This window comes from Vanacampus margaritifer, chromosome 14 (assembly GCF_051991255.1).
Source record: "Vanacampus margaritifer isolate UIUO_Vmar chromosome 14, RoL_Vmar_1.0, whole genome shotgun sequence".
In the NCBI taxonomy this organism is placed as follows: Eukaryota; Metazoa; Chordata; class Actinopteri; order Syngnathiformes; family Syngnathidae; genus Vanacampus; species Vanacampus margaritifer.
Window position 1 is genome coordinate 15,137,585 of NC_135445.1, and position 15,533 is coordinate 15,153,117.

The 15,533-nt window shown below is 38.0% G+C and overlaps 1 protein-coding gene across 1 annotated transcript in view; it reads right to left on the reverse strand.

Annotated features, from left to right (window-relative positions):
• Window positions 1-502: 502 nt before the first annotated feature.
• onecut2 (one cut homeobox 2) overlaps window positions 503-15,533 on the reverse strand; it is a 28,422-nt gene continuing 13,391 nt past the window's right edge. The window contains exon 2 of the mRNA XM_077586346.1: window positions 503-861. Coding sequence (XP_077442472.1) covers window positions 572-861 — 290 coding nt within the window. The 3' untranslated portion in view covers window positions 503-571. The remainder of the gene's footprint in view (window positions 862-15,533) is intronic.

A 15,533-nucleotide genomic window follows, 5' to 3' on the forward strand; every position in this document is an offset into this window, starting at 1 on the left:
TAAATAAGAATCAAGTCTGATGTTTTCATTCGTGAGAAATCTTTCCATGCTCTTTGGTTTGGTAATAAGTAGCCTATGTTTTGGACATCTGATGAAATGTCCATTCATTTTTAGCACAATCTGTAGTCATAAAGCTTTCATTGGTTCGTCCATTGGTTGATTCCTAGCTTATATTGCATAATAGAAAACATATATTGTCCTCTCGTCTTTGGTATTTGGGCTAGTGTGCCAGTTTCTTGTCACACATGAGACACCAGCAGTTTATTTTTTTAATATATAGTTTTGTTCTGTGGCAAAGCTTTTACCCCTCAGCTTTTGAATGGATTTGTATGAGTTTGGAGAAGGCGGTTTGGCTACAAGTCGTCACAGTGAGCAGCCCCTCTCTAAGTTTGTCACCTCTGACAAATGCAAACAGACAAACAAAACAAAAAGTCAAATGTTTGGTTTCCCGGTTTCCACTCCTTGCTTGGATTAGGCTAATCATGGACCCATGCCCTCAACCTCGCAAACCCCCTACCGTAACCCTCCCCGTCCCAACCCTCATCCCTGTTATCTACCCCGCCGCCTATTATCACGCTTTGGTACAAGTGCTGGACGCTGAAGATTGGGCGCCGGGACTGGCTCCGTCGTCTGTCCATTTGTCCAGGCTCCGGCGTCGGGCATTCATGAAGAAATTGCTGACGGTGGTGAGTTCGAGGCCCAGCTGCTGCGAGATGGTGAGCTGCATCTCTTTGGAAGGCCGCTTGTTTTCTTTGAAGATGGCCAGCAGCGTCCGCCTCTGCAGGTCGGTGAAGACCAACCGGGATTTCTTTGGTGTGTTGTTCCGCTCCTTTGCTGTGTCCTGCTCCTTCCGCTTGCATGCTACAACCCACGGGCAAATGAGACGAGAAATAGAAAATGTTAGAGTTGCTTATTCTTTTTGCCAATTAACATGATCAGTATTGATCTAGTGCCAAAATTAACCGACTAATCGACAACTAATTAATGATCAAATTGATCTACAACTACTTAAGTAATTGAGTCATTTTTTAGAGCAATTGTTTAACTTAAAATTATCCATATCCTCTGATTTCAGGTCCTCAATATCTTCACATTCGGTACAAACTGTGAAAAGGTTAGCGACTCTTGCTTTAGAACGTCTGCTTCAAAGTCAAGACCAGGCCGGTGACCAGTTTAGCGTGTATTATGCCTCTTGCTCAAAGACATTACCCCTAAAAAGCCAACCGTATCAAGACATTTTGAGCCCTGTATTTATATGAGTATAATATTTGTTCCCATTAAAACCCTGACGTATATGATCTGACACACGCATTGGACAGATAATTCATTAGAGGGCAGTATCAGCCAGCTGATGGCTTTTCCAGCAACCTTGCAAGATCGCCCCAATTGAGAAAGGAGAGGCACCTATACTTATTAATAGTGGGAAATTTTCTTTCTGATTTTTGGAAATACTAATGTTTGATATGTCTGTTTATTATTCTATTTGACAGTTATAAATGTACAAATTTAAAGCATTGTGCCCAGCTGTATCAAATATGACACAAATCAAAAGTCGTATGTGGAAGTTGATCTAAAAAAAATTGATTGTTTGTTTGTTCAAAAGGACCAATAAATACAGTACTCTATTTACAAAGAATCAGAATTTTCTCTCATATATTTCATGGTTCAGGCTTTAAAGGGTTAATTTAATTTAATTTAATTAATTTTAGTAATTATTATTATTATTTTTTTAGAATTAAAAAAAAAAAATTCCAAATCCAATCTTCAACCCAATCTGCCGGGTCAAATAAATTAACCTAACCCAGGGTAAATGTAGCCCAATCTGCTCAAAATCCACAGCTACCCTTTGAATGACTATTTTGAAAAAATTTTTGGTGTAATTGAATTATAGTCAGATGTAAAATAAGCCAAACAGGCACAAACACAGAATAAACTGGACGCAACTCGTCGGTAAATTGATTTGTTTTTGTTTGTTTTTAATTACAAATAGATGTTGGGCTTCACAATCGACTTTATCTTGGAGCTATCAGACTAAACTAGATATCCATCCATCCATCCATTTTCTTGACCGCTTTTCCTCACAAGGGTCGCGGGGGTGCTGGAGCCTATCCCAGCTTAAACTAGATATATGAAATGAAATATTACAATAATTGTACAGGTAGTCTAGTCTGAACAGGACATGAAAACATGAATGCGTTTTCACCAGACAATGCATGAGGAAAAAGTGCAGACAAGTGTCAAATGTAAAAGTAGAGGCATCGCAATCACTCAACACACTCACACAAACACAACCACTGCCGTCAAGGAACACGCTTGAGTGATTCAATCAGGGGAGTTTTCACCCTCTGATCGGGGGTTACAGTGAGGATCGAATGCACAATTATATTATTCAAAAGGGGTTTGCCGGTCTGAGAACAAGGGGGAGGGTTGAGAATAAAGCGGTAGGTGAGCGTAAAGAGGAGGGGTGTATTCTTTAAAGGTGAGACGGGATCAATGGGATCAATACGGCAGGGTTGCTTGTCTTTCATCAGCTCTCTGCCGTGAATCGGAGTGTTGCATAACGTGTCCATAAGCACAGACAGTATCAGCACAAAATATGGAAGATCACTTGGATAGTTTACCTCCTTCGTCTCGGTCACCGTAATAAATATAGTACTGTAGTAATGGCATTGTAACAGTCCCCCAATGAGTATGCTGCAATCAATGTTCTTATGTCCGTATTATTCAGCTCTGTATTATTGCACAAAAGAAGCGCAGAGTAGCAGTCAATTCTTTCTTCCTCAAAGAACAATCTACTTCTATATTAAAATAGGGACACTCAGATCCTTTTATGCAGCCATTTATTAAGCTGTACTCTCTTTCCAAGCCATTTGTCAAACATTTCTATTTGTCCCCATGTGACCCCAAGACTCAACAAACCTATGGACTTGGCCCAAGTGATAGCACGGATGAACTGACATCTTGGATGAAAGTTGAAAGTCCACATAATGTGGACTTAGACATTTTTTTTAAATGATCTTTTTACCTGTAAATAGTCACAGAGGGTGTTGAGGCAACCATTGGGTACAGTTTATGTAGCGTTCCTTTAATTCAACATATAAATATATGGCAACTTATGTCTATTAAATAAAGTGTCTCTTAGCTGTAGAAAATTAATATATGGAATGCTATGTAATGTTTTTCCTTTGGTCTTTGTACATTATTATTTTGGAGTAAAATTCCATAGTTTGATTCTATTCTATGTTGTTGTTTCTGAATACATTATATGTCTCACTCAAAATACAGTAAAACAAAAATCCAAGTACTAAACTAAAAAAATAATAATAAATGACTGGCAAGAAAACACATTTTTCATTTTCTGTATAAAATTGTATGACCCGTATATTCATACATAATAGCTGATTAATCGATATTCAGTATTTCAGACTTCACATTCACACACTCAGATATTGCAAATAAGAACTTTAAAAACACATCGTTGACAAAGCCTCCATCATTGAGGCATTATTCCAACCCCTGAAGCGTTGAGTCAAGGGTTCAGGTTCAAGAGCTGCTCACATACAACAAACTGTCAAGTCCAGGGGCATCCCAATGTTCATTTATTGACACATTTATTGTAAATAAAAACTCAGATGAAAAGCAGACATGGGCTGAGACAAACAGACTGAAGTGGAACAACAATTGTAGAGTAGGAGGCGAAATGAGAAAAGTAGAAAATGAAAACACTTTAGATGATGGAAGAGGTGAACGAGAGAATTGAGTAGAAGCCAGACAAAGAAGTATTGTAAAAAAATGTGTTAGCCTCACCCTGTTTTACTTTTTTTTTTTTTACTTGAGTTTTTTTTTTTTTTAAAGGAACATTGCACATTAATTAATATAAATAAATATAAAATGTAACATAAAATACTATTGGAAGGATTAGTAGGGCAGCTAGTTTACATCTATAATCCTTCAGGCGGGGCACACTACTTAGTGTACATACCAGTCTTTAACATAAAAGGGGCTCGAAGATGGAACATGGCAACATGCCCTTAAAATGAGAAATTTTAATTTCGAGAGCAACACCATAGTGACGAAAACGCGTAGTAAACGGCAAACTTTAACAATGATTGACAGCTGTTGTAGATCAACCAGCTGCCACAACATGAATAGGCAAAAAAAAAAAGATTGAACATTCTCCAGGCTACCAAAAGAGGAACCAATGCATAGCCAATGTTGCACTTTGTACATGGATGCTTAATTTAGCAGATGCTAGCTGTTACCACACGCAAAATGTGGGTTTCGTTCATTTGTGCTGCTACGGTTTAATAGATATAACATAGTTGAATTTAATAACCGACCAATACCATAAAAAATACTTTTTACGGCATAAATGACGGCGGCGGCAGCCAAATTAGCAGATGCTAGGTTGCTAACGTACCTAAATAACACTGCCAGGACTTGTGTGAAGCTGCTAATTTCGATGGCATTTTGACTACACATTAGGGGGAAATGAATCCGGGTTGTACAAACTTGTAAAGCCTTTGTATGATCAGATTTGCAAGCATTCAGCAGTGTAAGAGAGGGGGTAATTCCATGTAGTAGCGTCGCCGAGTGTTGAGAGAAATAGTCACGTGACCTCCGCATCTCTATTGGGCAAGCTTGCGCCGGAAATCTGTTGTCCTTGCAAGCTGCACCTTGGCACATACAAAGAAAACAAAGTGCAGTGTGAAAAAGCCTCAAGTCTCCTCCCCCAAACCGGAAGCTTGGCATAGTACCAAGATTGGACTGTGAGAGGCGGCATGGTACCACAGGGCATGATTAATTGTAGAAGTATAATAAATGGAGAAAGCTAGCACATCTGGCAACTACAGTATGGTTGGTTGTAAACTGTTGTCGTTTTTAGCATTTTACCATTTTAAATGACTTGGGAGTTACAAGACACTTACATCATTATTTATGAAAATGATTCCTGTCAACTAGTGATGGACAGCTGAATCCTTCTGAAACGTTGGATCTTTCCATTTAAATACTTCCAAAAGGTTAATTTCTGGCTAAGTGAAAATCTAAATCTTCATTTTGTGTGATGGCCTTTTTTGCAGTCTTGCAACAGTATCCACAAGGGAATAATCACTGACATTAAAACACCATAATACTCCGAAACCAATTTAGAGAACAAACAAAAAGACTTGGAATTGGAATAACAGAAGCTTCTGAATTATACAGTGGTGGTATCATATTTCATTGCATACGGGCATATGATGTGTGATATCTTAGTTAGAGAGAAAAGTTGTGATTCATGATGATTCATGCTTCAACCCGCGGTCCATAAAATACTTGCCGGATTTCTCAACACGCTTCAAAGCCACAATTTGCCCCATCATTACGTTCAACAACTTGATTCTAATGACTCGTGTTACCAACAGATGAATAGAAAAGCCTATGCAGTTATTCTAAAAAAGGAAGACATGTTTACATTTCACTCCTGTTGACATTTGTGGTGCTAATGGGATGATTTTTGTGTTGTTGTCTTTGCCTCATGTCTGATCTTTTGGCTCTCCATCAGTTTTGCTTTCATCATCATTCTTTTGTCCCCATTAACTCCCTGCACCATTGTCTTTCTTTCGTCCATCCTCCTTCACCGCCACCCATCATTTTGCTTCTTCTGGCCTGCTTGCATCACTCTCCCCTGCCTCTCCCTCATCTTTTCTGACTTGCTTCATCCATCTTTTTTTCCTTTCACCATGGCTTGCCTCCTCTTGCACTCTGTATCATTTTTTTTATTGCACCATTACCACTTAAGCTTGGTATCCATTACACTGAGGGCATGTAAGTGCAGTAAGTAGTAAAGTCGTCCTTCAACATACATTTCACTGCTGGAGTGTGGCGCCACATTTTGGCACGTCACAACACTCCATCAGGAGCCGGCAGAGCTGAATGATTATTTTGTTCAATATTTTGTCAGCAACTTGTCACTTGTGACACTGTTTCTCCCAAATATGTACACTGTTAATTGAGATTTTAGTTCTCACAATCTATGTTCTTTTGCTGAATTCTAGTTGTGGTGAAAGGATGACAATTTTATGACTTACAGGTTATATTAAATTATGCACTATATAATCAATCATTTATAGTATATTTCTTCCTGGTTGGTCAAACAGCAACAGCGTAACATGTTGCCAAGCTGTCCAAGACATTCTGAAATGCTATGCAATCATTTAGAATAAGGAAGCAAAACACATACATTTTCAAACAAGCGGCCATCCACATAAATATCAATACATTGATCCTTCCCTCTGAGTGGCTGCCATGTTTACAAGTCCCCCGATGATCTTAAAGCCCTGATCATAAAATGACACATGTGGCTTGTATCATAGCTACGCCTGATGTTTGTAACAAACCAATCCGCGTCAAAATCGCTAAGAATTCAATGAGTTCTAATGAACTTATTGGATCCAAACACACGGCTTGTTCTATTGCAAGCCAAACACACTGCTTGCTCTATCTATCTATTATATATCTATTCTCTCCGCCGCTAGCTAGTGAACCAAGTAGCATGCAGGCTAACCCATACAGCATTCAGGATGATTGCCGCAAGGACTATTTACTACAGTTTTACAACACAACAGTGTGCGATAGCGGCCCAGATTCTACCGTTAGCGAGAATGCAATGCAAGATTATACTAAGGTAAACCATTTTAAACTTAAAGAAACAACTTTTCCGTACTTAGAAATGCAGCAGTAACACGTTTGAATAATTGCATGTTGGATTTCATAAATCACTTTGGACAACGTATGGTGTACAAGGCTCGAAATAAGCGGCCTTGCATCGCAGTTTTTGCGTCAAAATGTAGATATTGCGAGGCAAATGGACACACTGACGAGCAAAACCGCTACCGGGCACACCACAATTATGCAGGGATTAAATAACCACAACGGAATTCTGTCATTAAAAAACAAACAAAAAAAAATAATAAATGAACAGACGTGTGCACTTTTACAGAGAAGCTTCACTTAGGCGAAAATGTCATTTGAAAATGTCACAATGAAGGTGTATTAACAACTAAAATGTGTAAAAACTTTTATTTTGGAAATGCTGTGGGAACTGGTAAATAAATCTTTACTACGTGTTTTCCAAACGATGCCCAGTGAAAATTTGCTGCCGCTTCTGATCCACCAAGTAACTCCAAAGATAAGTAAAGCTTAACCACAGTTTAGCATTCAGTTTACACGCTCGAACTATCAATCAAACTACCTATTAAAAATCAAGGCTGCATTTATTGTCATGTGTCATGTCAATGTAACAGCGCTAACATCTGTATTCCTCTAACCGTCTGTGTTAAGGACTGTGCGAAGTAGTTGGCAATGTGAGAGACCAGTTACTGCAGCTCAAAATGTGGTATCTATCAATATGGAGTAACAAGATATTTATCTGGCACAAATAAATACTCACAAAAATCAATGAAATTTTTTGAATTGTTAAATATTCTTTGTTAAATATTGCTGTAGAATATCATTGTACGATGTTTTGCAGAAAGAATTATGAAGCAATTGAACCTCAACTCAAGTGACGTGCATTTTTTATGGATGCCTTGCTTATTTGATAATCATAATCAAATACTAATATATTAAATAGCGGCATCCATGTCAGTTATATTGTCATATTTTTATTGCTTAAAGATGTATGGCAGAGTTTAAATTGTTAAAGGTTTTTCTACATCATGCATGTTCCACTAATGTCCAGATGAGGTCAAAGAGCCATGACTTTTTAACTGCGGCTGCGCCTATCAGCTTGTATCTTCCCTTTGAAAAGCGGCGAACACTCCAGTTTCTTGGGGGTGGGGAGGGGCCGAGTGGGGGAAGGTGACAACCAGTGGACATGTGGTGTTGTATTGGCTAGCGTACGCACATGGACATGGATGGAAATTGAAAAAATAAAAATAAAAAAACAAGAAGAGGCCGGCATTGAGGACAACCCGAACTCCAGCTCAGACTCCAAGAAAACTGAAACGACGAATAATTTATTCAAGCGCACGTACTCGCACGCGCACCATGCACAAGCTTGACAAAGAGGCTAAAGTGATGCTTTAAGGCCAAAGGTGGCAATCGCGAGTAAAAAAGTTTGTTTTGTTTTTGTTTTTATTTGTTCATTTTTCCTTTCGGACAATCATAGAGAGAATTTACAACATTCACTTTTCACATACATTTATACCCGAAAAGAAAAAGAGCTGACGGGATGAAGCCGAAGCCTATTAATTCCCGTTCCCAGAATGCAATAGGGCGCAGATAATCAAAGCGGTAATTCGTCACATATCTAGTTGTGTGAATTATCAGGTTGTTGACTGATGCGAAAGTTCGTCTTCCCAATAGTCTTTGTTGATCAAAACATTGATTTGTTCTCTTGTTGATCAGTTTGGTCCAGTAGCATAAGATAGCTAAGGATAAATGGCAGCACGCGTCCAGCTAGTCAGTTTCTTCCTCGTCTCGATTTCTGTTCATCGCTGCCTTCTGACGAGCAATCATGTCCAGGTAAAAAGAAATTGCTCCTCAATATTTTAAGTTGCTCCTCAAATGATGTTTTTGATTTGAAAATATGCTCCTCGAAAAAAATATTTCAAAATAAAACACTATAAGTCTCCTCCATTACTATTTAAATAAAAAAAATATTTTTAATTTTTTTTTTTAATATAGTCTTTTTTTCCCTGGACGGTGTTTCCCACATCATGTTATTACTTGGGCGGGTCACCCAAGTAAACTGGCCACCAAAGTAGATTTCAAGAAAATTTAATAAAAATATATATAAAAAAAACCATGTCGCGACCAGATATACTGCATGTAACATTAGTTCGCCGTCACTCACTTGTGGATCACGTGGAGACGTAAGTAGCAGGAACACCCCCAAAGTCCACCCACCCAAGTAGATTTCAAATCTGTGGGAAACACTGCTGGATATATGTCGTATTAATTTACGTCGATAAGTCCAATCATAATTTGCCCGCTGACATTGGCACAAGTTACGAAATAATACACAAGAATATAGTAGGCACACTATCACACACACACTATAATAATATATAGCCCCCTGTCCACTACTGTGATGGGTCAAATGCAAAGGTCAAATTTCATGTACATGTGTGTACATGACAAATAAAGATGATTCTTCTTCATCTTATTCTTTTCACACACACACACACACTATAAATTAGATTTATATTAAGGCATGCAATATTTTAGCACTTAGAAATCAGCACTCCATATTACTGCATCCCTGTGTTCATTTGAGTGTGTCAGTGTGTGGTTGTGCTTAATACACCGTGATCATTTCCTCTTCCCACTTTGCCAACCGGAAATGCTTTCTCTGCCTCTACAGTATACTGTATCTCTGCTTAGTTTGAAAATTAAAGCTCCCAAAATATAAAGGTCCTAACAGGATTGAACCAAGGGCTTTGTATTTCCACCAAGCAGCACAATTTGGTCCAATTCATTGTGTACACAATTTTTTGGTTTTCATTAAACAAAGTTAATGTAGACTACCAAAATAATCAATATTTTTGTAGGCCATAGCAGAAATGACTATTAATTAAGTCGATGACCCACACTGACTATCCTTTTCTGTTTATGTAAACACACATAACACACACACATTTACACACAAACACACACACACGTGTGGAAAACTTGTTCAAGATCAATTCCACATACACTGTCCTACTGATGGAAATACCCACAGGAGCACTAAAAGTGTAATCACCAACTGCTTTAAGACGTTTTTAATGTAAAGAAAAATATGGAATTACATCAGCGCTATTCAATACACTTAGCGGCTGAAGCACTTAATCATGAATGCAACTGATTGGAGATCAATATGAGCATACAATTAATGGTGTAAATGTGCTCTGGGTGTGTTTCTGAGATATTTGTGATTCCTAACACAACATGCAATTGTGTTATGGAGCTCTTTTACGGGGGAGTCATCAAAAGATACATTCACCAAATAGTTGCATATCAATGTTATATAGATGACACTGGGTGGGGGGGGGGGGGTCTTTAGGATTTACTTAATTTGAATATGTACATTGGTTGCACATGATTAAATTGTGTTAAACACATAATTTCTTTATTTTCAAGGAAAATGCATCAGCTTACCACATTTTAACCATACTTGTAAATAGAAAAAAAAAAACAATTAGAAACATGGCAATGTAAAAATTAACAGGAACATAAGCTCATACAATGCATCATTTAATGTTACAATATATAAACCAAACATTGAAAAATGTAATGCAGTTTCAGATCTGCATCTGCTTCAGGCAGGAAATAGTTGACAGTGTGGATCCAGAATTTGACTGTAACCATTATCAATGTAGTTCTACCAGTTTGCACCCAATTATTAGGAATTGACCTTATTTAATTTTTGCACATATTTCAAATAGTATAAAATCATATTAGTATTTTAATTTGAGTTTAGTCAGGTTAGATCAACAGATTGCTTAAATTAAAGCCACTCTTTTTGAGGCCAAATGTTGTAACCTGACAAGCTAAGAGGTTTTTGTCCCCTAACATTGTTTACTTTAACAAAGTCACATCTGAAATAGAAAGCTGAAATGTTACTTGATGAGTCATTTATCTCAATTTCCTTATGGTTGTCCATCATTTCAGTTTTGCGTCAGAAATATGTTTCACCATTTGTACACTTGTCCAATAGTTCAACATATTCTATCTTGGTACATGTAGGCATTGCCAGCAAAGAAGCACTAGTGCCAGAAAATTGTGTCATACACACAGCGGGGAAATGTACCAAAGACTTTAGATTGTTACGTTTCAAAAAGCCTACACAGAAATTCTGACACAAAATAAACAAGCGAACAATAGTCCCAATATGAAAAACATAAAAACATAAAATCTACATCAAAAAATCTAATCTATCTCTCTATCTATCTATCTATCTATCTATCTATCTATCTATCTATCTATCTATCTATCTATCTATCTATCTATCTAATCTATCTATCCATCCATCCATCCATCCATCCATCCATCCATCCATCCATCCATCCATCTATCTATCTATCTATCTATCTATCTATCTATCTATCTATCTATCTATCTATCTATCTATCTATCTATCTATCTATCTATCTGCGCTAGCTAGGTAAGATAGCTTGCTAGCTAGCTACCTATCTATCCATCCTCAAGACACGATGCGACTACTGCAACAGAATGATTAACTAGACTTCAAATTAATAAAAGTTTGTATTTCTAATCTCGTCTCTCTGGAGAGGCATAAAGGCTTCAGGGAAAACATTCACTAACCTTGACTTGCTAAATGTTGACAGTGAGGTTGAGTCAAAGGAAGCCACTGTTTGGTCACACACATACACGTATACACACTAGACAAGACTAATAGATGATGAGTTAACTGGCTTCTCTGTACTCGATCTTATCAGCTTTGTTTTTGGCGTCCCAAAGCCATCGGCGGTCTGTCTCACAGCACACAGTTCGGCGTAGAGCAAACACAGGCAGAGAGATAATATTCTGCGATCAATACTTTGGATTGTTATTGATGATTGATCAAGAGGAAATGGAAATCGTTGCAAACCGCTCACCGCTGTCCTTGTCTCTGTTTTGATCAGGTCATACAAGTTGATCAGATTCCTTGTCGGTTAAATGCAAAACAGAGTCGTACTAGTTGTACTAATCTGACATTTTTTGACATCAGAATTACATTTTGTGGTGGCACAATGAATGGGAAAAGATAATGAATGGATGTGGATAATTTGGAAGAATGCTTCAGTATGGATAGTGAAAGGATGTGGACGATAAAAGGAAGGCTGGATAGCGAATGGATGGACGCACATTTCCAGCTACTCCCGGGAACCTGTGACTATTAAAGGCTGTAATATTTACAATTGGATCCTATCCATTTAATCTCAAACCTAATCCAATAACAGACGGTATCAACTAAATGAATCCAGTTATGTGGCACAATCAAATAGAAGAGGATTACACCCAATCTCATAAATCTAATGCACATCAAATGAGAGCTCCTTTTAATGCTTTTACCATCAAATGTGAAGGAAAAAAAGAAAAAGAAAATCTGACCGTCAGGTTTCTTCATTGTCTCGCCTTATGTTCAGGTTTCCTTTTGGCTTATCAGCACAAGCCGAGCCAATGATAAATCTTGGGGTTAGCTGAAGAAACACTCTCTGGATAGGAGATAATACTGTAAATGCCATCTATACTTCAAAATTGTGAACAATTGAGGATTAAGTCCTAATTCAGTACCGTATACAGTAATTATTATTAATATGACCGACAAAACTATGTGTTACACAGTATACTGGAAAAATAGTAATAATTAAAAATAAAAAAATTCACATAAATGTTATTTAAAAAAAGATGCAATACGCAAACTCCCTGTAAATATGTTTGCTAACAGTGAACTTTCATAATGAATCCAAAACAGTGGATGCTATCAATATTAGTTAGCTGTGTTGCATAAACTCCTTTGATATAAACACACTGAGTGAGTTATTTATGCAAGTCCAATGCATGGACTTTGTTGTGCACCCATTGCAGGATTAATTCAGGCTTGCAAAATACAAGTTTGGCTGGGCCATTTTGTGTAAATATAAAATGTTCGATTTAAAAAATAAAAAATAATCGATTTGATTTTTTCCTAATTTTATATTATTATTATATATATTTTTTACATAAACCAAGAACTTAAAAAGTTTTGCTTTTATTTTATCAGTTAACAAAAGTAACCATATTTATTGTCTTGGAATCAATGTGCAAAACTTCTACCTTGAATGAAATACTTCTGGAAATGTAATGTATGTGTTGATAAAGTAGAAAAGTACAACTTTTTTTGTCAACTTTGTTTTAAAAGCTAAACAGCGCTACTTGTGTCCCTCAATATGACACAAATAAACATCACATTTTGGCTTTAATGCAAGAACCAAGATCTGAGCTTGTTATCCCCTCCAACTGTCTGCTGAAGTACAAGTACCGTTATGTAAATTGAGGTGGCTGTTTTGCCATGAGTGGCAAATTTCCTTTTAGCGTTATTTGATTGGCCAGTCCCCGGAATAAGAAAGTCTTGGCCTGCCGTAAATCGGCTATTTTACCGTGATTAGTCCGCTTCACTAAGTTCACCCCTTCTATAGATCTCCTTTCACTTTTCAATTTGTTTTGTCACTGAAAATAGGCTGTTATCACTATACTGCATTTCATAAGGATTTTATGTCGCAGACGACGCAGAGGCTGATAAGTGTTACAGGCAAGGCGAGTCCGTCTTGACGAGATAGCGTACATGTTGCGACCACGCAGCGACATAAACGTGCACATTTGTGCTATTATAAGCTTGTAAATGTCTATAAGCAATCAAGATAAAATATCCAATTTACAGCGGGCTTAAGATTTCCTCGCTCCGGCGTTTGACCAATATTGGAGCCGTTAAGAGCAAAACTATCGCTAGCATTTGAGTTGCCAGTCACGGCAAAATAACCACTGCCTAAACAAATGGCGTGGGGCAACTTGAGCAATATACTTGCGGCTAGGTAGCAGTAGCACATACCTGGGTTCTCCCGTTTTCAGCAGGTGGTGAAATCGAGTCTTATTAGCGAGGTGCAACGTGTCCGCTTTGGTGATTTCTCTTATCTTATTTCTTGTAGTGTTCTTTATTACGTGCTTCCTTGTGTTAATGACTCCACCACAGTGACATTGTACACTGTTTGTTTGTTTTTAGTGGGAGTTTCTTTGCTGTTGTTGAGTTCCTCTCATACGGAGTGTGTGAAGAAACGACTAGCAGAGCTAAAGCTACGGAAGCCCATGCGGCGCAACGAAAGGGGGGGGGGGGGGGTTAACTCGATGTTATAATTTTTTTAATTGTCCACAACAGAACAAAAAAAATAGATTTATCATCCAGCCCTACAACACAGTGAATGCTTACTAAGGCTGCAATTTGCAATGTTATAGAAATATGCTGCATCCTACTGAACGGTCTTTTGTAATATTTTGCCCCACTTTAAATTAAGATAAATAATGTCACCAAAATAGCAGAAACAGCTCTTAGTATGATGTACTACAAACCACAGCAATACACAGTAATTCAATATAAACACCTGGTTTAATTAATTTCAGGAATACATGCCTCGGAAACAATCGGAAGAATTTAGTCAGTGACAGGTGAGCGGTACCTTGATGACCAGTTTAATTTGTCACGTAACCATGCTGCAATCTGAAGTTACTTGTATATTAAAACAATATTTTGACTTGAAATTAGATGAAATTCGATTAAAAAGTTCCAACCCCATAAAACCACAAGATTTATTTTTGGTTGTGATTTAAGTAAAGAAAAACAGGACTGTATTGTAAATAAAAATACATTTAAGAAAGTTCACGAAAATATAGCATATACAGCCATTCAGCTATTACGGTCAGACTTGTCTGGAGCCAATAGAAATCATAAAATTCTAAATTACGCAAGTACTGGTAAGACATTACAGTAAAGACTTGGCAAAGCTTCGCCGGGGTGGAAAGTGGAAACTCTGAATTTGGTGATTTCAATCAGCATTGAGTCCAGACTCAGGCAGTCATTGAAAAAGAAAGATTTTCATGTATACTACTGTATGTCCATCCATCCATCCATCCATTTTCTTGACCGCTTTTACTCACAAGGGTCGCGGGGTGCTGGAGCCTATCCCAGCTGGCTTCGGGCAGTAGGCGGGGCACACCCTGAACTGGTTGCCAGCCAATCACAGGGCACACAGAGACAAACAACCATACTCACAATCACACCTATGGACAATTTGGAGTGTTCAATTAACCTGCCATGCATGTCTTTGGAATGTGGGAGGAAACAGGAGTACCCGGTGAAAACCCACGCAAGCACGGGGAGAACATGCAAACTCCACCCAGGAAGGCCGAAGCCCGGACTCGATCTACTACAGTATGTCAAACGTCCAAATACTTTTGACTCATCTACATAAAATGGCTGTAGTGTACAGTAATTCCTGGAGCCCTAATTTTAAGAGGCAAACGTGCACATGCTAAATGTAGATTTGGAAACTGTCTACTGTTTTACAGTCTACTGCATGTTTGCAGATAATTTGAGTCAGGTATGCTTTTCAATTATGCTGTTGTTTATCTTTAATGGTCATATTTTAGTGTGGCGTGTATGTTTTCTGCGGCATCAAAACAATTTTGCTTGTAATGATAATAATGGTAAACTTTTCATTTCCTAGCATGTTAATCGTCACATTTCCCTACCAGTGCGATGGCAAAATCATAAAAACTCTCTCTAAGGAGTACATACGGTCAGTCAGCACTCCCTCCCCCACTCACTACTCCCCGCTCTTCCAGGAACCAGTCTAGATCAGGTTCCTACAGATCAATGGAGATCTAGGTCCGTACCGTTTACGTTATCGTTGCCAGTATTAATGCTCTTTTAATCTGCTCTGGATTACTGCCATCGATCCACATACATCCACCCCAACGCACGGGCCAAGCCCAAACTGCTGCTTCACGATCGAACTCGCACACATTGCCGC